This window comes from Nerophis ophidion, linkage group LG22, assembly GCF_033978795.1.
Source record: "Nerophis ophidion isolate RoL-2023_Sa linkage group LG22, RoL_Noph_v1.0, whole genome shotgun sequence".
In the NCBI taxonomy this organism is placed as follows: domain Eukaryota; kingdom Metazoa; phylum Chordata; class Actinopteri; order Syngnathiformes; family Syngnathidae; genus Nerophis; species Nerophis ophidion.
The window spans coordinates 30,004,587-30,030,004 of NC_084632.1; the positions used below are offsets into that span (position 1 = coordinate 30,004,587).

General features: G+C 39.2%; 1 protein-coding gene across 5 annotated transcripts in view; it reads left to right on the plus strand.

Annotated features, from left to right (window-relative positions):
- Positions 1 to 25,418, plus strand: part of lrp8 (low density lipoprotein receptor-related protein 8, apolipoprotein e receptor) — a 438,760-nt gene that overhangs the window by 340,961 nt on the left and 72,381 nt on the right. For all 5 annotated transcript variants that reach the window (XM_061883665.1, XM_061883666.1, XM_061883663.1 and 2 more), the window contains exons 10-12: positions 2,666 to 2,837; positions 16,060 to 16,284; positions 21,477 to 21,595. In XM_061883665.1, coding sequence (XP_061739649.1) covers positions 2,666 to 2,837; positions 16,060 to 16,284; positions 21,477 to 21,595 — 516 coding nt within the window. The remainder of the gene's footprint in view (positions 1 to 2,665; positions 2,838 to 16,059; positions 16,285 to 21,476; positions 21,596 to 25,418) is intronic.

Here is a 25,418-nt window from a genome sequence, read left to right on the forward strand (position 1 = left end):
AGAATAGAATAAGTCTCAGAATAGCATTGATATTCTGAAGCTAACCAATAATAAATCAAATGGTTCTTACCATTAATGCGACTTGTATGAACAGGTATGGTAGAAAACGGATGGATAGATTAAAAGGCATTAGAATGTTTTATATCAGACCTGGGCAAATTAAGGCCCGAGGGCCACATGCGGCCCGTTAAGCTTTTCAATCAGGCCCGCCGGACATTCCCAAATATTTTTTTTAGATCTTTAATTTGGAAAGTGTAGCTGCCATTATGATGTGCAGTGATGTTTTCTAATTACCAAAAGTCTGGAACTATACAACATATTTCAATTGTTGGAATCTGCAATTTTGAATGATATTTTAGTGACTTGTGTTGTCCTGTTACCAATATTATTTTGATACTTTTCGGTACTTTGATACTATTGTAAATAAAGGGGACCAGAAAAAATTGCATCATTGGCTTTATTTTAACAAAAAATCTTAGGGTGTGGCGGACCGCTACTTTTCAGAGGCGGTATGGTACCGAATATGATTCATTAGTATCGCGGCACTATACTAATACCCGAATACCGTACAACCCTACTAGTTACTATGGTAATCTACGTCACAGCAGGTCAGACGAGGCACCAAGCAGTGTGGGTGGGGAGCGTTTCCACAGAGTGTTTACAGAGCGGCCAGCCTGAAAGGCGGGTGTCAGGGACAGACGTGGAAGGAGATTTTTACAAGAAAGTTCTAAAGTATAGTGATATATCACATTTATCAGATTGTAGATGTTTTTTGGGGGGGTTTTTTACCCTTCACGTTCATATTGCTCTGTGTTTGTTGCATTTGGCTTGATTGTAAAATATGTCGATTGAGACGGGGCGTGACGTTCATATGTTCTCAATATTCAGGGTTTTATCGTTCATAGAAAAAAATGTAATTCCGTTCTGTTTTTAAGGTGGTCTGTCAGAACTTTTTTAGCATTCAATCAGACTTTATTGTGAGGTTTTGTATTAGTTTTCCTAAAAATACTGTAGATATACCCGCCCCCAGAAACATTTTTTTCTCTAAATTTGGCCCGCTAGTCCAGTGGTTCTCAACCTTTTTTCAGTGATGTACCCCCTGTGAACATTTTTTTCATTCAAGTACCCCCTAATCAGAGCAAAGCATTTTTGTTGAAAAAAAGAGATAAAGAAGTCAAATAAAGCACTATGTCATCAGTTTCTGATTTATTAAATTGTATAACAGTGCAACATATTGCTCATTTGTAGTGGTCTTTCTTCAACTATTTGGAAAAAAATAAATAAAAATAACTAAAAACTTGTTGAAAAATAAATAAGTGATTCAATTATCAATAAAGATTTCTACACATAGAAGTAATCATCAACTTAAAGTGCCCTCTTTGGGGATTGTAATAGAGATCCATCTGGATTCATGAACTTAATGCTAAACATTTCTTCCCAAAAAAAGACATCTTTAACATCAATATTTATGGAACATGTCCACAAAAAATGTAGCTGTCAACACTGAAAATTGCATTGTTGCATTTCTTTTCACACTTTATGAACTTAAATTCATATTTTGTTGAAGTATTATTCAATAAATCTATTTATTAAGGATTTTTGAATTGTTACTATTTTTAGAATATTTTTTAAAAATCTCACATACCCCTTGGCATACCTTTAAGTACCCCCATTGAGAACCACTGCTCTAGTCAAAATAATTGCCCAGGTCTGTTTTATAATTTGAACGTTATTTTTAACACTGTGATTACCAGCGGAATTATTTATTACTTATCGTGTTAAGCAATGTCAGCAAAGATTTATCTGACAGCCAGATGCATTCATCAAGAGAGCAATAGGTTCCCGACCCCTGTATTAGTCGATTTGCAGTTGATACTTGTGTTCGGTATTGGTATCGGTAGATCACACTCATGGATGATAGGAATAGTCAGAATAAAACACAGATTATAGCATTCCTAATCCTTGAATCATGCTGAGCTTCAGACTGCTGACACAAATCCCCTATGTTACGAATGTTATCGTGACCAACAAATGATGAATGAACTTGAGGAGGGCAACCCAGAAACACATTTACTGAAAATAGAACAGTTGTTTAGCTCCTTTTCTCCTTTCACTCTCCCGACACATTCTGCTTTAATTCAGTCAAAAGAAACACCCAAATTCTCAAAATAAAACAATGTATTTGTTAAATTGACTACTTTTGTTACTTTAAGTTTGGACCACCTGACTTGTTTTTTTGTTCTCCCTGCTGAAGTACAGGGTAATTGCATGAATAATTAAGTGTGCAGCTTTGGTAGTGCCAAAAGCTTCTCTGGGTCCATGTCAGGACTATATTTTTCTTTTAATGGGTTATTTAGATGATTTATTAATACTCACTTCATTAAATATACATACTGTATGTTAAGAGTTTAAAGAGGGAAAACCAAGTCCACTGTTTGATTTTATTATTTACACATGGAGATACAAACCCATATTCAGTAGCATTCATTATGTCTTTACAAAACAAAACACAAAAGAAATTACATTCTAATACCAATGTATTTTTTTATGTATTCAAAAGGTATAAATTGGTGGTCATCTACGGGAATGCATTTTTTGTTTAGGTTGCTGTTTTAGGATTCTCCACTCTTCACCATCATAGTAACTGTTCTATTAACTCCATCAGGAAAGAGTCCATACTTAATGTTCACCAACCGCCATGAGATCCGTCGCATTGACCTGCTGAAGAGTGAATACACACAAGTGGTTCCTACACTGAAGAACGCCGTGGCGCTGGATGTGGACGTGGCCATCAATAAGATGTTCTGGTGTGATCTATATCATCGGAAAATATACAGGTATTGACTCAAACTGACATTATTGTTACGCTTGCAAAGAACATTTATTCGGAATTCTGCTCGGCACATCATCAACTGTATATTGAGCGGGAAAAGAGTCTCTTTAAAGTTCCTTGTGTCTGTCTTACTGCAATTTTGTGTCTCATTATATAATAACTAGGGATGTAAACATATGAACATTTCATATCACGGTTATTGTGACCAAAATTATTATTGTTATCTCTAATATTATCACAGTATTGTTGAATGTGCTCTAAAAGTACTTATACACACACACCGACATCTTTTATTTTAGTTAACGGTAAATATATAAGCAACACCCACATAATAATTTATTTGGTAAAAGAAACATTGATTATAGTGCTATTATTATTTGAGTGTTTTCATCCATCCATCAATGTTCTACCGTTTGTTCCTTTCGGCGGGTGGAGGGGCTGGAGCTTATCCCAGCCGCATTTGAGCGGAAGGCGGGGTACACCTTGGACAAGTCGCCACCGCATTGCAGGGCCAACACAGATAGACAGACAATGTTCACACACTATTTCAATATGTTTATCTTCTGTTTTAATTTGTAAAGGTATTAGAATGTTTCTTAATATTAAAGGCAAAACAGGTGTGTTTTTTAATGGGAAGGACGTTTATTGTCCTGTTAGAATTTAACGTAGCAAAGCGATTGGCGCACAAGGTGCTCCTCCAGGAAATGCGCAGTATCACCGTGTGATAAACTATCGAGGTTTTACGATAATTGCAATTAAAAATGGCAATACTAACTAGAGATGTCCGATAAAGGCTTTTTTGCCGATGTCCGATACTCCGACATTGTCCAACTCTTAATTACCGATTCCGATATCAACCGATCCCGATATATACAGTCGTGTCATTTACACATTATAATGCCTAATTTTGTTGGACTACCCCGCTGGATGCATTAAACAATGCAACACTGTTAGCAGGGGGTGTATATAGTAGCGTCCCGGAAGAGTTAGTGATGCAAGGAGTTCTGAGGAATTGTTTTGTTGTGTTTATGTTGTGTTATGGTGCAGATGTTCTCCCGAAATGTGTTTGTCATTCTTGTCTGGTGTGGGTACACAGTGTGGCGCATATTTGTAAAAGTGTTAAAGTCGTTTATACGGCCACCCTCAGTGTGACCTGTATGGCTGTTGACTAAGTATGCTTGCATTCACTTGTGTGTCTGTGAAAAGCCGTAGATATTATGTGACTGGGCCGGTACGCAAAGGCAGTGCATTTAAGGTTTATTGGCGCTCTGTACTTCTCCCTATGTCCGTGTACACAGCGGTGTTTTAAAAAGTCATACATTTTACTTTTTGAAACAGACACCGATAATTTTGAAACCGATCCCGATAATTTCCGATATTACATTTTAAACCATTTATCGGCCGATAATATCGGCTGTCCAATATTATCGGACAGCCCTAATACTAACCATTGGGAATTTTGCCGCAGTTAATCATTATTACAGTAATCTTCACATCCCTTCAAGTAGCACAAATGCTACATCAGCGTTTGTGACTAAGTGGAAATCAAAAATGTATGTTTGACCATTACATTAGAAATATTATATATCCAATTATTCTGTTGCAGACACCTAAAATATTAGCAAACATATTTATAAACAATAATGATAGTATGACTATATAAAGAAATTAACGAGTTAAAATGTTACATTATATTTATCTTTAGTGAAGAATCTTGTTGGCAAAGACGGTGAAGGGAGGAGGGGAAATCATAGCAAAGCAGACGTCATCTTTGTGCATTTCCAGGAGATCTTTTTTTGAAGCAATGGTGTTTTTCACCTTCTTTATCAAAGTGCTGGCACTCATTTTGTATCCAAAATTGTACAGACAATGGCCTTGTGCCCACACTCGATTACCAGGAATGATACTCCAGCACCCCCCGCGACCCCAAAAGGGACAAACGGTAGAAAAATGGATGGATGGATGAATACGCGGGCATATGGACAAGTCTGTTAAGTGCAATGTTTAACCATACAATAACCGAGACAGCATGTATGAATACCGGGACCAACTTTTGGCAAATATTTTTGTCAAAAATGGACTTGGGTGTGGGCTGCACAGGGGGAGGGGTTAGTCCGTCTGCCTCACAATACGAAGGTCCCGGGTTCAATCCTGCGCTCGGGATCTTTCCGTGTGGAGCTTGCATGTTCTCCCCGTGACTGCATGGGTTCCCTCCGAGTACTCCGGTTTCCTCCCACCTCCAAAGACATGCACCTGGGGATAAGTTGATTGGCAACATTAAATGGTCCCTAGCGTGTGAATGTGAGTGTGAATGTTGTCTGTCTGTGTTGGCCCTGCGATAATGGATAAGCGGTAGAAAATGGATGGATGGACGGACATAGGCGTGGCACAAAATTATCGGCCCACATACACAAGTCTCTTAAAAGGCCCCCCATCCCACACTAAACCCAACATTGACACTCCACACAGACTTTTGTTTACATGCACTAAAAATAAATTATTGTATTGCTTTATTAAAAACAAGCTTTTTAAAACACATACAAAAACCTTAATTAGGTTTTTTGCTTTTTTAAGTTGGGATTAACATATCTGGAACATATTTACATAACCCCCCTAAAATATTTGGTTTTGTTTAAAAAAGTTTGTTGCTAAAGAATTCAATATAAAGTGGCCAGAGTATGAATTTAGTTAACCATATATTGTTTTTAATCGTGTTTCACTATATTCGATTATAAATCTGTCAAGTTTTCCTTTTCTTCAGAGTGTAAAGTAGAGACACCCAAAGCACATCATAATACATGATTATTATCATGATTGTATAGGTACTGCATCTCCTGGGAGTTAAGTCTCTGTGTGTCTTTAAAACTTAATGACACCTGTTTCTAACTTTAATTGAGGGTCTTTGAATGCACCACAGTTATAGGCAATGAGATGCCAAAGTAAAACGTAAACATAACCTTCTCCTATACTGCCACTCGTGGATTTATTCCGTTTTTACCTTTCTTCTATCACCTCATCATCGATCCAAAATGTTGGTGCTGTGTGTGAATGTTTAGAAGTGAGCTTTGATGACATTTTGACGTCTGTGTTGAGTGAAGTCTTCGAAATTGGGTTCGTTACTATCCAAGCGCTGCAATGAGGAGGTGACTTGTCCAGGATTTACACCGCCTTCCGCCCGGATGCAGCTGAGATAGGCTCCAGCGATCTCCCGTGACCCCAAAAGGGACAAGCGGTAGAAAATGGCTGGATTGATGGATGGACTATCCAAGTGAAACAAACCCTTTTGTATTTTTGATTATGGGGTGTAGTAGTCTTAGACGAAAGGTGTCCTAACTTTTTGATATCAGGGGCCACATTGGTATATATATATACATATACTGTATATACACCAATATATACATAACTAAATGGGCAACTTGTCCAGGGTGCATCCCGCATTCTGCCCGAATGCAGCTGAGATAGGCTCCAGCACCCCCCGCGACCCCAAAAGGGACAAGCGGTAGAAAATGGATGGATGGATGGATGGAAATATATGTATATATTATTATTAATATTATTGATAATAATATAATGGATACATAATTGATAATAGAATTGGATAGTAAGAGTATGTGAAAGTTTGACTCCGACCTAGTTTACTTCTGTTACAACCTGTTTAAAGTTTTGTAATCAATCAGAAATATTCCATCAGCTAAAATGTATCAAACATGGATAAGTGTGGAGAGTGTTTTGCATTTTTCCCATCATGCTTTGTAATAGATTTAATTTGGAGTAATTTTGAATTTTTTTTATAATGGCCACAAAGTTCAGTGAGCAGGTTGTGTTTTGTGTGACTATATCTGTTGACATTTTGTGTTGGTTGGATTATTATTATATATTTTTTTAACCATGATTAGAGAAGGTTGTTTGCATTGGGTTGTATAAGTACCGTATTTTTCAGACTATAAGTCGCAGTTTTTTTCATAGTTTGGCCACGGGTGCGACTTATACTCAGGAGCGACTTGTGTGTGAAATTATTAACACATTGCCGTAAAATATCAAATAATATTATTTAGCTCATTCACGTAAGAGAGTAGACGTATAAGATTTTATTGGATTTAGCGATTAGGAGTGACAGATTGTTTGGTAAACGTATAGCATGTTCTATATGTTATAGTTATTTGAATGACTCTTACCATAATATGTTACGTTAACATACCAGGCACCTTCTCAGTTGGTTATTTATGCATCATATAACGTACACTTATTCAGCCTGCTGTTCACTATTCTTTATTTATTTTAAATTGCCTTTCAAATTTCTATTCTTGGTGTTGGATTTTATCAAATAAATCTCCCCAAAAAATGCGACTTATACTCCAGTGCGACTTATATGTTTTTTCCTTCTTTATTATGCATTTTCGGCAGGTGCGACTCATACTCCGGGAAATACGGTATATGCTGTGTGTGGTGTTAATTAAAACTCATTGACCTGAATTACTCATGTTGTCTATTAGAGGGGATATTATAGCAGCATCAGCATTGTCAGAATTAACCAATGCAAACTCCCCCCTGTTGGTAACATTCTTTATTAGACTGGTGGTGTCTCATGGTCCAGTTTGAAGACTTGGGCGGCCTGCACTTGGCCCGCGGGCTGTAGTTTGGCCACCCCTATCCTAGATGTTCATTTAAATCAAGCAACCTTGATATTAAACTTTTGCAGCTATATTAATTGTATATAAAAATGTATGGCATCTTTTGAAAACTTTCATATTCAAATGGCAGAAAAAAAACTTTCAAACAAAAACAATAAAAGCCCAATGCCCCCTTGTGCTTGGGGCCGTAGTAAAACATTCCCACTTACCCCTACACTTCGATGCCCCTGGAGACGAAAGCCAATAATGATATTGTTATTTAATACTGTCATATTATGCTGTTTTTACTGAGTTCATTTATCCACTGGGTATCACAACCTGCCATTCTGTCAGCATGGTGTGGTTTTGTAGGTGTGTATTTTGTCAGTCACAGCTGGAGGGTCTTGTCACCTTCCGACAGTTAAGGTGGAGTTGTTTGTCCTCTACAGATATACACACATTTACAATGGAGCTGTGTGCGTGTGTGCCTGTGTATGTGCATGCTGATGAATAATGATCGTGATTATTGAGGCAATAAAATTAGAGAGAGACCATATGGCTCATTTGAGAGGATAAAAGTCCCTTCCCACTACTTCCACCCAGGTTCTGACACATGCAAGCACATCTGTGCACATGCCCAGGCACACAAATACCATACACCACAGACGGATTGCAGCAATGAACATGAAGAGAATTAAACAAATATGTTATAATTTCAAAAGTTATTTCACCTAATATGTTTCTTCTTGTCTTTGACCTTACATTTTCTGAAAACAAAACTTTTATATCAATCAATCAATCACAGATTATCTATGTAGCCCTTAACCAGAAATGTCTCAAAAGGCTGAACAAACCATAACGACATCCTCTGATCCGATCCCACATCAGGGCACCGATCATGTATAGGTATAGCATTACATAGTGTTTTAACATAGAGTAATACCTATACAGAACAAAAGTATAAACGCAACACTTCGGCTTGCGTAAGGCAAATGGTGGTCACACCAGATACCGACTGCTCTTAACCCCCCAGACCCTAAATAAAGCAAAACTGCACATTTCATAGTGGCTTTTTATTGTGGGCAGCTTAAGGCACACCTGTGCAATAATCATGCTATTTAATCAGCATCTTGATATGCCACACCTGTGAGGCGGGATAGATTATTTGTAAGGATGTCCGATTATATCGGTGGAAAAATGCTTTAAAAGGTAATATCGGAAATGATCAGTATTGGTTTCAAAAAGTAAAATGTATGACTTTTTAAAACGCCGTTGTGTACACGGATGTAGGGAGGAGTACGGAGCGTCAAAAAATCCAAAAGGCTCTGCCTTTGCGTGCCAGCCCAATCACATAATATCTACAGCTTATCACACAGACAAGTGAATGCAAGCATACTTGGTCAACAGCCATACAGGTCACACTGACGGTGGCCGTATAAACAACTTTAACACCGTTACAAATATGCACCACACTGTGAACCCACACCAAACAAGAATTACAAATACATTTCGGGAGAACATCTACACCGTAGGACAACATAAACACAACAGAACAAATACCCAGAACCGCTTGCAGCAGTAACTCCTCCAGGACGCTACAATATACGCTACCCGCTACCTCCCCCCACCTCAACCTCCTCATGCCTTCTCAGTGTGAGCATGTCCCAAATTGCAAGCTGATGTTTAAATAAAATATTGCACTTTGTGACTTCAATATTAAATATGGCAGTGCCATGTTGGCATTTTTTTCCATAACTTGAGTTGATTTATTTTGGAAAACCTTGTTACATTGTTTAACGCATCCAGCGTGGCCCTGCAACAAAATTATGCATAAAAATGTATTAATTTTACAACTGTATATATCGGTATCGGTTGATATTGGAATCGGTAATTAAGAGTTGGACAATATCAGAATATTGGGTATCGACAAAAAAGCCATTATCAGACATCTCTAATTATTTGTCAAAGAATAAGTACTCACTAGCACTGATTTGGACAGATTTGTGACCAATATTTGAGAGGAATAGGTATTTTGTGTAAAAAGTCAAAGTTTAACATCTTTGTTTTTAACTCATGAAAAATGGGAGCAAAAACAAAAATCTTGCGTTTATATTTTTGTTCAGTATATTTTGTATTTATACGGTGCAACCTCAATTTGCGAAACTAATTGGTTCTTGGACATGGGTTGTAAATCAAAAAGTTTTTAAAGTGAAGCAGAGTTCCCCATAAGAAACATATACCACAGCGATTTGTTGTTTCTTTTTATGCTGGTGTTTTGAGTTTTTGGGACTCTTATTGAGTCATCAGAATGGAAAAAAGTAAAAAAAAAAAACTATGAAAAGGTACACTTAATATGCTGGAGTGTTGGGACATGACTTGTCCTGCACTGCAAGTGACATGGAAGGCTCCGTCACCCTTTTTTCTTGCTTGCAGGCGCCTTAGTAAAGCATTGGCACACTGAGACATGGTTCGCACACAGAGGAATATTTAGATTGATCTAAAAGTTCGCAAATTAAAATGTTCACATATAGAGGGGTTTGTAAATGGAGGTTTCACTGTATTCTGCGACAAATGCTCAGATAAAAAACGAACTGTGCAAAAACCTAATCAATTTGTCGCATAAGAAATAATGTAACGGCAATTATTCCGTTCTGGACACCCAAAAATCCATCCATCTCCATCCATCCATCCATCCATCCATCCATCTTCTTCCGCTTATCCGAGGTTGGGTCGCGGGGGCAGCAGCCTAAGCAGGGAAGCCCAGACTTCCCTCTCCCCAGCCACTTCGTCTAGCTCTTCCCGGGGGATCCCGAGGCGTTCCCAGGCCAGCCGGGAGACATAGTCTTCCCAAAGTGAAGACCCAAAAATGTTAACACAAAACAGAGATAAATAAATAAACCACCCACACATAAAAAAAAAAAAATGAATAAATTATTGCCTTTCTGCACTCTATTGATAATGTCCCAACAGTGAACGGGACCTGTGATGATTTAAATCTACATTTAAAACACTTCCTTGTTGTCCAGATAATATGTATTGCATATCCTTTGGTGTAGATCGGGTGTCTCCAATCTGCGGCCCGCCAGCGTCCAAAATCCAGCCCACGGGAAGTTCCAAGAAAAAGAAAAAAAAGTTATCATTATTATTATTTTTATATTATTTTTTTAAATTTGTCAGGCTTGGTCAAAATATAGGAGTCAAATGCAGAGTAAGGATGGCAGGCTTGTATTTTAAAAGCTTCCTTTCACCTCCAGAGTCAGGGCAATTCAATATAGGCGATAACTAAACTAGTCGGCGGAAAAGAGGAACAACCGAAAATTACTCCGAAAGGAGGAAAACACAAAAACAATAACAAACTATACTTTGCGCCGTATATTCTATGAAATGTATTATAAACAAATTAACGCTCCAACAGGAGGAATAAAGAATGGCTCTGAAACTTCTACACTGTCTCTATTCTAAAAAAAAGGTTAACAAAAAAATGTACCTCAAAAAATTGAGAAAAAGGAAGAACTGTAAGAAAAACTGAAAATTCACTACTTCGGCTGTAGAACTAAATAACACAAAATCACTCTGCTGAGGAGGAGAAAAAGAAAACTCAAAATATCAACAAAGGAATTCAGGATCAAGGTATTCAAACACAAGGCGAGGCAAGGCATGGAAAGGATGCTAGAGAGGCACGAAAAAAATTATACAATCTGGCACAGAACAAAGGGAGGCGTGGGCTTATAAGACACATGAGGGTAATGGGGAACAGGTGGAAACAATCAGGGATCAGGTATGATGTCAGACTGATGACACAAAAGGAAGTGCAAGTGACCTGAAACAAGAGGAGTTACTTTTCAAACTAAAACACGTAATTCACAAGACCGAAGAAACCAAGACAAAACATCCCTCACTGCGGTGTGACAAAATGTGTCCTTTCTAATCCATTTTCTACTGCTTGTTACTCTCGGTGTCTCCTAGCCCTCTCAGGTGAATTATATTGTCCAAAAGTGCATTAAGCGTGTGGCAAGTGCGCGCTTTCAGTCTATTAGTGTGCGAAGAATATATATTTATACAGCCAAATTGTTTTAACCCAATGCGGCCCCCAAGTCAAAAATTTTGGGGACCCCTGGTTTAGATTTTGCGTAACTTTTGCTCCACAGAACATTCGTGACCTACTTTTTGCATATGTCTGCAAGATGTTCGTTTCTGTAGGCGTTCCAAGATTGCAAATGAAACCACGCCCCACCCTCTCCAAACGTATCATAATATATCAATTAAATACGTATACGGGTTTAAACATATATCTTGAAGACAAGCTGCAACACTTTGTATTTCCAGACAGAATAAAACATAATCTTTATAAACATTATATTGATTCACCCGGTCAAATTAACACCTGCCCTTTCTCAGATCAATACAGAGCTGCATAAAAAAAAAGATTCTTTGAGCAGCATTCATGTCACGGCATATCGCACTTTGGTGTTATTGTGCACATGCCAAACTAGGATGAAAACAATACGTTATACTACCTTATCTTTTGTTTCATCAAACTAAGTCATAATATCACCGTCTTTTTCCACTCTGAGTTTAGCTGCAGCTAATCCAATTTAGTAATGATCCAATTTCATACTGGTCCATCTTGACAAAACAGGCTCATGTGAAAATGTTGTTTAGACAAAACTCTCATTTTCTACTTACTTTCTAAAGCAAGCGAATCAGAACAAATCGGAGTGCATTTGACAAGAAAGAATAAAACCCGAGGAGCTCCTCCTCTTCCCATTGGCTGATAGCTCAGACTTAATGTAAAGTATGTCCACCTCACAGTGACGTCATAATGTAGCTAATCTTAAAAAAAGATTGCATATCACTGCGGGTGGCGGCATCCAGAACTGCGTGCGAACTCACGTCAAAATTTATGAACTTCGTGATTTGAGGCAGTAACCAAAGTATCCAACATTGTAACAGTTTTACTTGTACCATATTTTTCGGACTATAAGTTGCAGTTGTTGCGACATATATTCCGGAGGGATTTTTGTGTGAAATTATTAACACATTACCGGAAAATATCAAATAATATTATTTAGCTCATTCGCGGAAGAGACGAAGAAAATGTCAGCAATCGTCACACACACGTCAACCAATAAGAATTTGGCGGGGGAGGGTCATGGCAGAAGTGCATTGTGGGTCATGGAATGCTAACTGCTATATGCTATATGCTACTGCCGTAGCTATTAAAATGGATCATTTCATCGTTGGCGGTAACTTATAAAAACTGAGAAGGGCTGAACAAAAATGGCACTGAAAAAGAAATCATGTACTGCAGATTACACAATATCAAGTAATATTATTTATCTCATTCGCGGAAGAGACAAAGAACATGTCAGCAATCGTCACACACACGTCAACCAATAAAAATTTAAGGAGGGTCATGGCAGAAGTGCATTGTGGGTTTTGGAATGCTAACTGCTATATGCTACTGCCGTAGCTATTAAAATGGATAATTTCAACGTTGGCGGTAACTTATAAAAACTGAGAAGGGCTGAACAAAAATGGCACCGAAAAGGAAATCATGTACTGCAGATTACAAGCTGGATGTAGTGAAATATGCAGCAGAAAACGACAAGAGGAAGCGCCGCATACCTTTGGAGTTGGCAGAGTTGTTTAGAAGCGACATCGAGGAAGAAGATTTCATGGGAATTATCGATTAGGAGTGACAGATTGTTTGGTAAACGTATAGCATGTTCTATATGTTATAGTTATTTGAATGACTCTTACCATAATATGTTACATTAACATACCAGGCACCTTCTCAGTTGGTTATTTATGCGTCATATAACGTACACTTATTCAGCCTGTTGTTCACTATTCTTTATTTATTTTAAATTACTTTTCAAATGTCTAATCTTGGTGTTGGATTTTATCAAATAAATTTCCCCCCAAAATGCGACTTTTACTCCAGTGCGACATGTATATATTTTTTTCCTTCTTTATTATGCAATTTTGGCCGGTTTTGACGTATACTCCAGGAGCGATTTATAATCCGAAAAATACGGTATGTCTGAAAAGCCAAAAATCATCAAGGGACGTTTTAGACAATATTAATGTCCATTTTTTCTTGCGACTGTGTTGGATCCATTATGGATTGAACTTTCACAGTATCGTGTTAGACCCGCTCGACATCCATTGTTTTCCTCCTCTCCAAGGTTCTCATAGTCATCATTGTCACTGAAGTCCCACTGGGTGCGAATTTTTCCTTGCCCTTATGTGGGCCTACCGAGGATGTCGTAGTGGTTTGTGCAGCCCTTTGAGACACTAGTGATTTAGGGCTATATAAGTAAACATTGATTGATTGATTGATTGATTTCTCAGATGATGCAATTGTTGATGGCTGAAGTGCTGATATCAACCAAACCTAACCCCCCTCCCCACCCACTCCCCTCCACAACCTACCCCCCGGATTGTAAATAATGTAAATAATTCAATGTATATAATCTGATGATTAACTTGTGTGATGACTGCATTTTGCTGACAGAATATATATTTGTACCATGAATTGATTAACGTGGACCCCGACTTAAACAAGTTGAAAAACTTATTTGGGTGTTATCGTTTAGTGGTCAATTTTACGGAATATGTACTGTACTGTGCAATCTACCAATAAAAGTTTCAATCATTCAATCAAAAAAAAAAAAAACACAACTTTTCTTACCTAATGGTACCTGCTTTTGTGTGATTGGTTTCTGCATAAGTCCTGAAAGTTTTAATTCAAACCATGGAGGCATGGCAAAAATATTTGCAATTTCCATACCTCCTCCAAACAAGTTGTTTTTGACCTGTCCTTGGACAGTAGCGTATATCTCCATACAATCAGCCATTGTAGTCTGACGTTATAGAGTCAATAAGTTCCTTCTTTTTCTCTATCTTGTTGTGGGGCAGACTGGCTCTCGCTGTTGCCATTTTTAATACAAAGTAGCATATAGTTCGAACTTATATCTGTTAGTAGACTCCATATGGAAGCGCTGAACACTACAACATGGCTGAGGTGAACAAGACACTGTCGAATTAGAGGTACTTAAATAAGATTGCCCACAAAATGGCACATCTTGAAAGACGGTCAGAAAGCAGCTTGAAGACACATCTATGCAAAATCTTGACCACAGAACCACCATTACATGTTATGTAACCCGCAAGGAAGTGTTTTAAATGTACAAATATATGACCCCCTTAAAAGAACCAATATATCCAATATTCTTGGTTTGGGCACATGATTTTGCAGAATGATACACGGGAAAACAGATTAGTTTGTCTGGTGCAATGCAATAAATAAATACAACGTGACAATATTTTCTGACAAAAACCGAGTACTGTGAAAACCAGGTTATGAGAAAACCAAGGTCCCTCTGTAGTCTATTAAGGCAAATGGGGGTACGCGTACCCCTGGGCGTACTTGAAGGTAGGCCAAGGGGTGCGTGAGATTTTTAAACATTTTATAAAAACAGCAACAATTCAAAAATCCTTTATAAATATATTTATTGAAAAATACTTCAACAAAATATGAATGTAAGTTTAAAAACTGTGAGAAGAATGCAACAATGCAATATTCAGTGTTGACAGCTAGATTTTTTGTGGACATGTTCCATAAATATTGATGTTAAAGATGTCTTTTTTTGTGAAGAAATGTTTAGAATGAAGTTGATGAATCCAGATGGATCTCTATTACAATCCCCAAAGAGGGCACTTTAAGTTGAGGATTACTTCTATGTGTAGAAATCTTTATTTATATTTGAATCACTTGTTGGTTTTTCAACAAGTTTTTAGTTATTTGTATATCTTTTTTTCCAAATAATTCAATTAAGACCACTACAAATGAGCAATATTTTGCACTGTTATACAATTTAATAAATCAGAAACTGATGACATAGTGCTGTATTTTACTTCTTTATCTCTTTTTTTCAACTAAAAATGCTTTGCTCTGATTAGGGGGTAATTTATTTAAAAAAATGTTCGCAGGGGGTACATCAAAGAAAAAAGGATGAGAACCACTGTATTAAGGTATAAAGTTAGGGTTGGTGTCTACAGTAACTGTATACTCGATTAGCAAGGAATTTCAAAAGTATCAGTACTGCAACTTTCTTCCCCAGTAAACATGAGCAAACAGGGTGTAAAGTGGGGCACTGCCTCTGCCAACCTTTAAACAAGGATGTCTTTTTTCGTAGCACGCAAGTGGAGAGGAAAGTAATGTGCTTTGTCTGTAGGCATGTCACAAATGAAAGAGTTGAGGAAGCAAGGCAAAATAAGAGTCTGGGGAACAGGTAGACGGCACGCAGAAGGCAGAAGGAAAGATTCAAATAAATTGAAAAGACGCTGAGCAGAGAATGACAAAAACAGGGAAGAAGTCTGGTTGATTTGTAAGCTGCAGATAGAAGTAGACAGATTAATTCTCTCTGTGAGCGGCTGTTTGGTGGGAAGAATGAGGTTGTGATAGAGGAGTCAGGTTTGGGTGTCCTTGACATTATCTGCAAAGACTACAAGTTCGTAGTCATATGTTGCCTGCACTCAATCATTTTGAGTCTTGCAAGTATAACTTTGCTGACTTACCAACACATTGTCTTCTTGTACTTCCCCTAGTGCGTACATCAACAAAGCCAATGACTCTTCGCAGCAGGTGACGCTGATTGAAGCGCTCCACTCCCCCGAAGGGCTGGCTGTTGACTGGGTTCATAAGAACATCTACTGGACCGACTCGGGCAACAAGAGCATATCAGTGGCCACGGGAGATGGCAGCAAGAGGAAAATGCTCATCGTCACGGAGCTGAGCGAGCCCAGGGCCATAACAGTCGACCCACATCAAGGGTAAGGTTGTGCAGGTAGCGTGTTGATGAGGTGTAAAAACTTTTTTGTTCAAAGTAGTTTTCTTGTAATTACCAAGTTTTACCTTCCGTTGGATTTTGTAGTTTTACATAAAAACAACACACTGAAGGGTAAAGGTACACGTCTCAAAGCCACATAGATACTTTGACATATTTGGCCAAAGCCTATATATTTCAGGGCATACAAACGATCGCAAAGACCTGGATGAGAAACTTTCATAGACATTCCTACATATAGATAATCTTACTTCTCACACAAGTTCCTTAAATATTTGGCTATCAGTCAACTTAGTCAGCCAATTGTGTTGTTGCCTGGGTTTTCAAGTAATGCTCCGTGAACTGACATCTTTGTTTCTCCTGCCTTAGAAGTGTTGTATACTCTAAAGTTGTTTGATACAGTTCCCAAATTTTGTATCAGAATAAAAGGTATTGATATTTAAATTAAGTCTGTGCCCAAAACGATATTTACCTCTTTACTGCAGCCGTGTCCCATTGTTTACATGGCTAAGAATTACAAACCCTTTTTCCCTAAGAGTTGGGAAATTGTGTTAGATGTAAATATAAACGGAATACAATGATTTGCAAATCATTTTCAACCCATATTGAGTTGAATATGCTATAAAGACAACATATTTAATGTTCTAACTTAAAAACATTTTTTTTTTTTTTTTGCAAATAATCATCTTTAGAATTTGATGCCAGCAACACGTGACGAAGAAGTTGGGAAAGGTGGCAATAAATACTGATAAAGTTGAGGAATGCTAATGAAACACTTATTTGGAACATCCCACAGATGTGCAGGCTAATTGGGAACAGGTGGGTGCCAGGATTGGGTATAAAAACAGCTTCCCAAAAAATGCTCAGTCTTTCACAAGAAAGGATGGGGCGAGGTACACCCCTTTGTCCACAATTGCGTGAGCAAATAGTCTAACAGTTTAAGAAAAACGTTTCTCAAAGTGCAATGGCAAGAGATTTAGGGATTTCAACATCTACGGTCCATAATATCATCAAAAGGTTCAGAGAATCTGAAGAAATCACTCCATGTAAGCGGCATGGCCGGAAACCAACATTGAATGACTGTGACCTTCGATCCCCTCAGACGGCAATGTATCAAAAAGCGACATCAATCTCTAAAGGATCTCACCACATGGGCTCAGGAACACTTCAGAAAACCACTGTCACTAAATACAGTTGGTCGCTACATATGTAAGTGCAAGTTAAAGCCCTACTATGCCAAGCGATAGCCATTTATCAACAACATCCAGAAACGCCGCCGGCTTTTCTGGGCCCGAGATAATCTAAGATGGACTGATGCAAAGCGGAAAAGTGTCCTGTGGTGTGACGAGTCCACGTTTCAAATTTTTTTGGGAAATATTCAACATCGTGTCATCCGGACCCAAGGGGAAGCGAACCATCCAGACTGTTGTCAACACAAAGTTCAAAAGCCAGGATCTGTGATGGTATGGGGGTGCATTAGTGCCCAAGGCATGGGTAACTTACACATCTGTGAAGGCACCATTAATGCTGTAAGGTACATACAGGTTTTGGAACAACATATGCTGCCATCTAAGCGCCGTCTTTTTCATGGACGCCCCTGCCTATTTCAGCAAGACAATGCCAAACCACGTCAGCACGTGTTACAACAGCATGGCTTCATAAAAAAAGAGTGCGGGTACTTTCCTGGCCCGCCTGCAGTCCAGACCGGTCTCCCATCGAAAATGTGTGGCGCCATTATGAAGCCTAAAATACGACAGCGGAGACCCTTGACTGTTGAACGACTGAAGCTCTACATAAAACAAGAATGGGAAAGAATTCCACTTTCAAAGTTTCAACAATTAGTTTCCTCAGTTCCCAAAGGTTTTTTGAGTGTTGTTAAAAGAAAAAGTGATGTAACACAGTGGTGAACATGTCCTTTCCCAACTACTGTGGCACATGTTGCAGCCATGAAATTCTAAGTTAATTATTATTTGCAAAAACAAAATAAAGTTTATGAGTTTGAACGTCAAATATTTTGTCTTTGTAGTGCATTCAATTGAATAAGGGTTGAAAAGGATTTGCAAATCATTGTATTCCGTTTATATTTACATCTAACACAATTTCCCAACTCATATGGAAACAGGGTTTGTGTATTCTTCAAAAGGGATGCACGCTCGGGAGTGACACAATTGCATTTCCGGATAAGTTGTTACACACGTGCAAGAGTTGCATGAATTCCAGGAAGGTCTTCCAAGTATAAAACTATGACTGAAGGACAAGAGGACAAGGAATGGCTAAGCATGCTACACACTCACAGAGCAGGACGAGACACAAGAAGCTATCGACTACATTCTCAATTTAAGATAGGACTGACCGATCCGAATGTCGATATTATCGGTACCTAGTATAGTATCAGTATAAAAATTATACTGAAGGAATTTGATTAATAATATTATTTTTTTGTTCTTATTACCCCGAAAGGGACAGGTGGTAGAAAATGGCTGGATGGGTGGATTACAAACAATTTACAGACAAGTTTACAAACTCAGGGAGTAAGTTTCTAGATACATATAAATGGGAGACAACAGTAGTTTTTGCTTTTGTTTATTCACTCTGTATTGTTGAAAAAAAAATGTATGTAGCATTCAATACCACAATTTCAACACGTTTTCTAATTTACACCAATGCTATACTTTTTAATACGATACACTTTATATATGTTTTATTATGTTTACTTTGGTTACCTGCTATTAAACACTTTCAGTTCTATAAACTACTAATAAGAAAAATGGAACTTAAACGATTGTTATGCACGTACGTACAACACTTGCAACCTTTAGTATATCAGTATATAGAATTAAATTATGGAATTGATTACGTTAAGAAATCAAACAATGTACTAATATAAATTCGTTTAAGAAACTGTTCGACCTCAAAGAGTTTACAAAGTACAGAGAAAAAGAATCATGATAAACATTTTGAACTTATTGATAATCTTATTCATCTCACTATATAAAATACAACTTACTTCACTGTTTATTTTTAGAATTGGATAATTTATGGAGTAGAGTGTGAACAAATTGAGAACAGGAAGTGAACTAAAGTGTTGCAATTGCTATAAAATGGAAAAGGGCTAATTAAATAAGCTCTGCTCTGCTTCTTCCTACTTGTTGAAGAAAGAAACTGAAAATCGTGAAGAACCATGTTTTAATTGTATACATTTTCGAAATAAACTCAAACCATAAACCATTGTCATATCGGATTTCGAGTCAAAATCAAAGGCCAAAAAATCGAATCAGGATTGGAGGCCGAAGATATTGATCAAAACATTCCTATTTATGAATATATTATTTATGATGTATGTGCATCACTGTTAGAAAATAAAAATCATGCCTAAAAGGTCAATAGTTTAGTTTAAGAAGTATAACTTGAAAGGAAATAGCGCAGCATCCCACTGTTAGCAGCTCACAAAGTACAATATATCCCCATTTTATATATTTGACATGAAGCCATCACTATCTCTACACTCGTGTGAAATATATGCAAATGGCAGCACTCTACTCTCTCTGTGTCATACACAGCGGAGAGTAATGGCATGGTTGATATAGACGGATAATAGTGATTACATATTATTCGAATGGCACCTTTCTTTCATGAAATGCAAGTCCAAAGCACTTTAAGCGTACTGAAAGTGCTCCAGTCCTTCAATGCAAACATAAAATTATTATTATAAGGTTAGGTTTTCCTCAGTTGCATTGAGTAAGATGTAAGCATACTTGCCAACCCTCCCGGATTTTCCGGGAGACTCCTGAAATTCAGCGCCTCTCCCGAAAACCTCCCGGGACAGATTTTCTCCCGAAAATCTCCCGAAATTCAGGTGAAGCTGGGGGGCACGCCCCCTCCAGCTCCATGCGGACCCGAGTGACGTGCCGACAGCCTGGTTTCACGTCCGCTTTCCCACAATATAAACAGAGTGCCTGCCCAATGACGTTATAACTGTAGAATGTTCGCGGGCGAGTTCTTGGTTTCTTATGTGGGTTTATTGTTAAGCAGTCTCATTAACGTCCTCCCAGCGCGGCAACGACACACAACAACAGCAGTCACGTTTTCGTCTATCGTAAAGCAGTTCGTCTGCCATGAAAAGCAATGTTGTGACACTCTTAAACAGAACAATACTGCCATTTACTGTGCATGCATATGTGACAATAACATCTACGGCTTTTAGAGCAGTGGTTCTCAACCTTTTTTCAGAGATGTATCCCCTGTGAACATTTATTTAATTCAAGTACCCCCTGATCAGAGCAAAGCATTTTTGGTTGAAAAAAAAAAGATATAGAAGTAAAATACAGCACTATGTCATCAGTTTCTGATTCATTAAATTGTATAACAGTGCAAAATATTGCGCATTTGTAGTGGTCTTTCTTGAACTATTTGGAAAAAAAGATATAAAAATAACTAAAAACAAAAATAAACAAGTGATTCAATTATAAATGAAGATTTCTACACATACTGTGATGAGGTGGCGACTTGTCCAGGGTGTACGCGGCCTTCCGCCTCATTGTAGCTGAGATAGGCACCAGCGCCCCCCGTGACCCCAAAGGGAATAAGCGGTAGGAAATGGATGGATGGATAGCTGTAAATATACTCCTCCCCTCTTAACCACGCCCCTAACAACGCCCCGCCCCCAACCACGGCCCTCGCCAAACCTCAACCCCCCACCCCCCCCCCCACCCCCACCCCCCCCGCACACCTCCCGAAATCAGAGGTCTCAAGGTTAGCAAGTATGGATGTAAGAACTGTGACCTATGACTTCACAAATGTTCTTCAAATCCCAATCACACTCTAAAATCTTGTAAAAAAATAATTAAGTCTTGCAGGAACAGCGGAAGTTGCAAAGTAGTCGACCAATAACTTTGTATTTTTAGTGTCTGGCTGTAATGACTAGGTGTCATGCCACCGCGGGAAGCCATTTACTTAGACATTGACATGTTTTGCTCATATGATGGAGCTATTGCAATTATGTCATAATGATATTATTCTCCCACTCTTTGTGAAGTGTATAACCAGAACTATCATTAGTGTAACACTGTCAGCAGAAAAGATTGTAAGAGGTGCTGAAGCTGTCTTGATGGAATGATGTTTGTGTACTCTATGAACATGTTCAAATAATAACGAATGTTTTTGTGTATTATTTCACAGATTTTTGTATTGGTCCGACTGGGGAGATCAGGCGAAGATTGAAAAAGCCGGGATGAATGGAGTGGATCGACAGGTTCTGGTGTCTGAGCACATCGAATGGCCAAATGGAATAACCCTAGGTAAAAAATTGCAGAAAACGTGAATAGGAATGGATTTCATTCTCACAGTCAGGAGATTGAAGGTTGGAATCCATTCTTGGTCATGTCTTTGTGGGGTTGACGTGCTTGGGTTTTCTTGGGGTGTTCCTCCTACATCACAAATCCATGCATGTTAGGTTAACTGGAGACTGAATGGTGAATGGCATACTTGCCAACACTCCCGAATTTTCCGGGAGACTCACGAATTTCAGTGCCTCTCCCGAAAATCTGCCGGGACAACCAATTACCCGAATTTCTCCCGATTTCCAGCCGGACCTGAGTGTGGTTGTCACGTCCACTTTTCCTCCATATAAACAGTCACGTTATAACATCTACGGCTTTTGGAGAGTGCATAACTGCACACACAACAAGAAGGAGACTATTATATATGTCTCCGCTATCTATAAATTTATCTATAACCGAATAAAGTAGGCAGGCACGGAGCTATTTCTCAGCGTGTGTTTATTCCGGCCGGCAAGTTAACACACTGACACACAGCATCCGGAATCCCATCATGAATTGCTTCAAAACTACGGCAAGTAGTAATGTCCAAAAAAAGATAGTGACAGAGCATAGAACGAGGTTGGACAATTCAACCCTAAACTCACTCCTTTCCTGCAAATTAAATGTCACAGATGCTGCCCATACCTATGCTCCTTCAAAGGCTTTGCTACTGGCTGCAAAGCATTGCACTTTCAAATACAACAATGAGTAGAGAGGAGTGTTATGTGTGTGTATATGTGCAAATAAATAAGTGAATTCTAGCTATAAATATACTCTTCCCCCCTTAACCCCGCCCCCGGCCCGCCTCGCACACCGCAACCCAGCCCACTTCAAACCCCCACACCCCCAATCTTCCGAATTCGGAGGTCTCAAAGTTGGCAAGTATGGTGAATGGTTGATTATCTATTCTTGGCCTGTGATTGACTTAGTCCAGGGCGTATAATACAGTGGAACCTCGATTTAGAAACCTAATTCGTTTTTGAACAGGGTTCATAAATAAAAAAGTTAGTATTTTAAAGCAAATTTCTCCTCAAGAAATAATGTAAACATGATTTATGTGTCCCAGCTTTGACAAAAGTCCATATTTTAGTTAAAGTTTGTTCGCTTAAAAATCAATAAGCTCTCCACAGTACTGTATACCAAACATAGCAAGGGGGGATATATTCAACTTTCTATTTAATAACAAAGCCAAAACAACAACTAGATGAACTGTCCTCATTTTCAGCTGCCCTGCTGACACGTAGACACATCGTCACTAAACTTGTGGTGCACATATCTTTTTGGCATGCAGCAGAAGGGAGGGGCGGTGGGAGAAGGCAGCATTGACAACGCTGTGGATACTTTCTGAATGTTTCAAACCACACATTGCTTGTACATTGCTTTATTTGGATTCATATTAGGCTAACAAAACTAGAAACATGCTGTAAAAAGGGTAAAAAAAACACTTAAATGCACACAAAGTAGCTATTAGGGGACGGCGTGGCGAAGTCGGTAGAGTGGCTGTGCCAACAATCTGAGGGTTATTGGTTCAATTCCCACCTTCTACCATCCTAGTCACGTCCGTTGTGTCCTTGGGCAAGAAACTTCACCCTTGCTCCTGATGGGTCCTGGTGAGCGCCTTGCATGGAGAGCTCCTGCTGTCAGTGTGTAAATGTGTGTGTGAATGTGGAAATACTGTCAAAGCGCTTTGGGCTCCTTAAAAAGGGGTAGAAAAGCGCTATATAAGTACAACCCATTTACCATTTTTACCATGCTGACGGAGATCAACAAACCCGCCGCCAGTGGTTGCTCTACAGGTACACAATGGATCAATCAATCAATCAATCAATCAATGTTTATTTATATAGCCCCAAATCACAAATGTCTCAAAGGACTGCACAAATCATTACGACTACAACATCCTCGGAAGAACCCACAAAAGGGCAAGGAAAACTCACACCCAGTGGGCAGGGAGAACTCACATCCAGTGGGACGCCAGTGACAATGCTGACTATGAGAAACCTTGGAGAGGACCTCAGATGTGGGCAACCACCCCCCCCCCCCCCCTCTAGGGGACCGAAAGCAATGGATGTCGAGCGGGTCTAACATGATACTGTGAAAGTTCAATCCATAGTGGCTCCAACACAGCCGCGAGAATTCAGTTCAAGCGGATCCAAGACAGCAGCGAGAGTCCCGTCCACAGGAGACCATCTCAAGAGGAGGCGGATCAGCAGCGTAGAGATGTCCCCAACCAATACAGGCGAGCGATCCATCCTGGGTCCCGACGAGCGGTCCATCCTGGGTCTCGACTCTGGACAGCCAGTACTTCATCCATGGTCATCGGACCGGACCTCCTCCACAAGGGAGGGGGGGACATAGGAGAAAGAAAAGAAGCGGCAGATCAACTGGTCTAAAAAGGAGGTCTATTTAAAGGCTAGAGTATACATATGAGTTTTAAGGTGAGACTTAAATGCTTCTACTGAGGTAGCATCTCGAACTGTACTCTGGAGGGCATTCCAGAGTACTGGAGCCCGAACGGAAAACGCTCTATAGCCCGCAGACTTTTTTTGGGCTCTAGGAATCACTAATAAGCCGGAGTCTTTTGAACGCAGATTTCTTGCCGGGACATATGGTACAATACAATCGGCAAGATAGGCTGGAGCTAGACCGTGTAGTATTTTATACGTAAGTAGTAAAACCTTAAAGTCACATCTTAAGTGCACAGAAAGCCAGTGCAGGTGAGCCAGTACAGGCGTAATATGATCAAACTTTCTTGTTCTTGTCAAAAGTCTAGCAGCCGCATTTTGTACCAACTGTAATCTTTTAATGCTAGACATGGGGAGGCCCGAAAATAATACGTTACAGTAATCGAGACGAGACGTAACAAACGCATGGATAATGATCTCTGCGTCTTTAGTGGACAAAATGGAGCGAATTTTCGCGATATTACGGAGATGAAAGAAGGCCGTTTTAGTAACGCTTTTAATGTGTGACTCAAAGGAGAGATTTCGGTCGATGATAATACCCAGATTTTTTACCGAGTCACCTTGTTTTATTATTTGGTTGTCAAATGTTAAAGTTGTATGGATGAAATGTTTGCGCACTTTAAAACAAAGCATATTTTTAGTTAGTCTCTAGTTCATAAATCGTAAAGTTTGTATAAATAGGGGTTGGTAAATAGAGGTTCCACTGTACATCGCTTTTTGTTCAAAGTAGGCTCCAGCTCAACAATGACCCTCATAAAGGGAATGCAGCCTCTAAACTGAATTTAAGGGAGAATATAAAAAAAATACAAGGCAATCTAAGAAGGGGAAATTAGTCTGTTTCTTTGGCAATATAATTGAAGGGCAGTCAACACCATGAAAGGGTCTAAATGAGGTGGGATTTTTGAGAAGAAACATCTGGAGCTCCCTTCATGTCTGGCTCTCATCTATTAAGACAGTGGTTCTCAAATGGGGGTACGCGTACCCCTGGGGGTACTTGAAGGTATGCCAAGGGGTACATGAGATGTTTTAAAAATATTCTAAAAATAGCAACAATTCAAACATCCATCCATCCATCCATCATCTTCCGCTTATCCGAGGTCGGGTCGCGGGGGCAGCAGCCTAAGCAGGGAAGCCCAGACTTCCCTATCTCCAGCCACTTCGTCTAGCTCTTCCCGGGGGATCCCGAGGCGTTCCCAGGCCAGCCGGGAGACATAGTCTTTCCAACGTGTCCTGGGTCTTCCCCGTGGCCTCCTACCAGCTGGACGTGCCCTAAACACATCCCTAGGGAGGCGTTCGGGTGGCATCCTGACCAGATGCCCGAACCACCTCATCTGGCT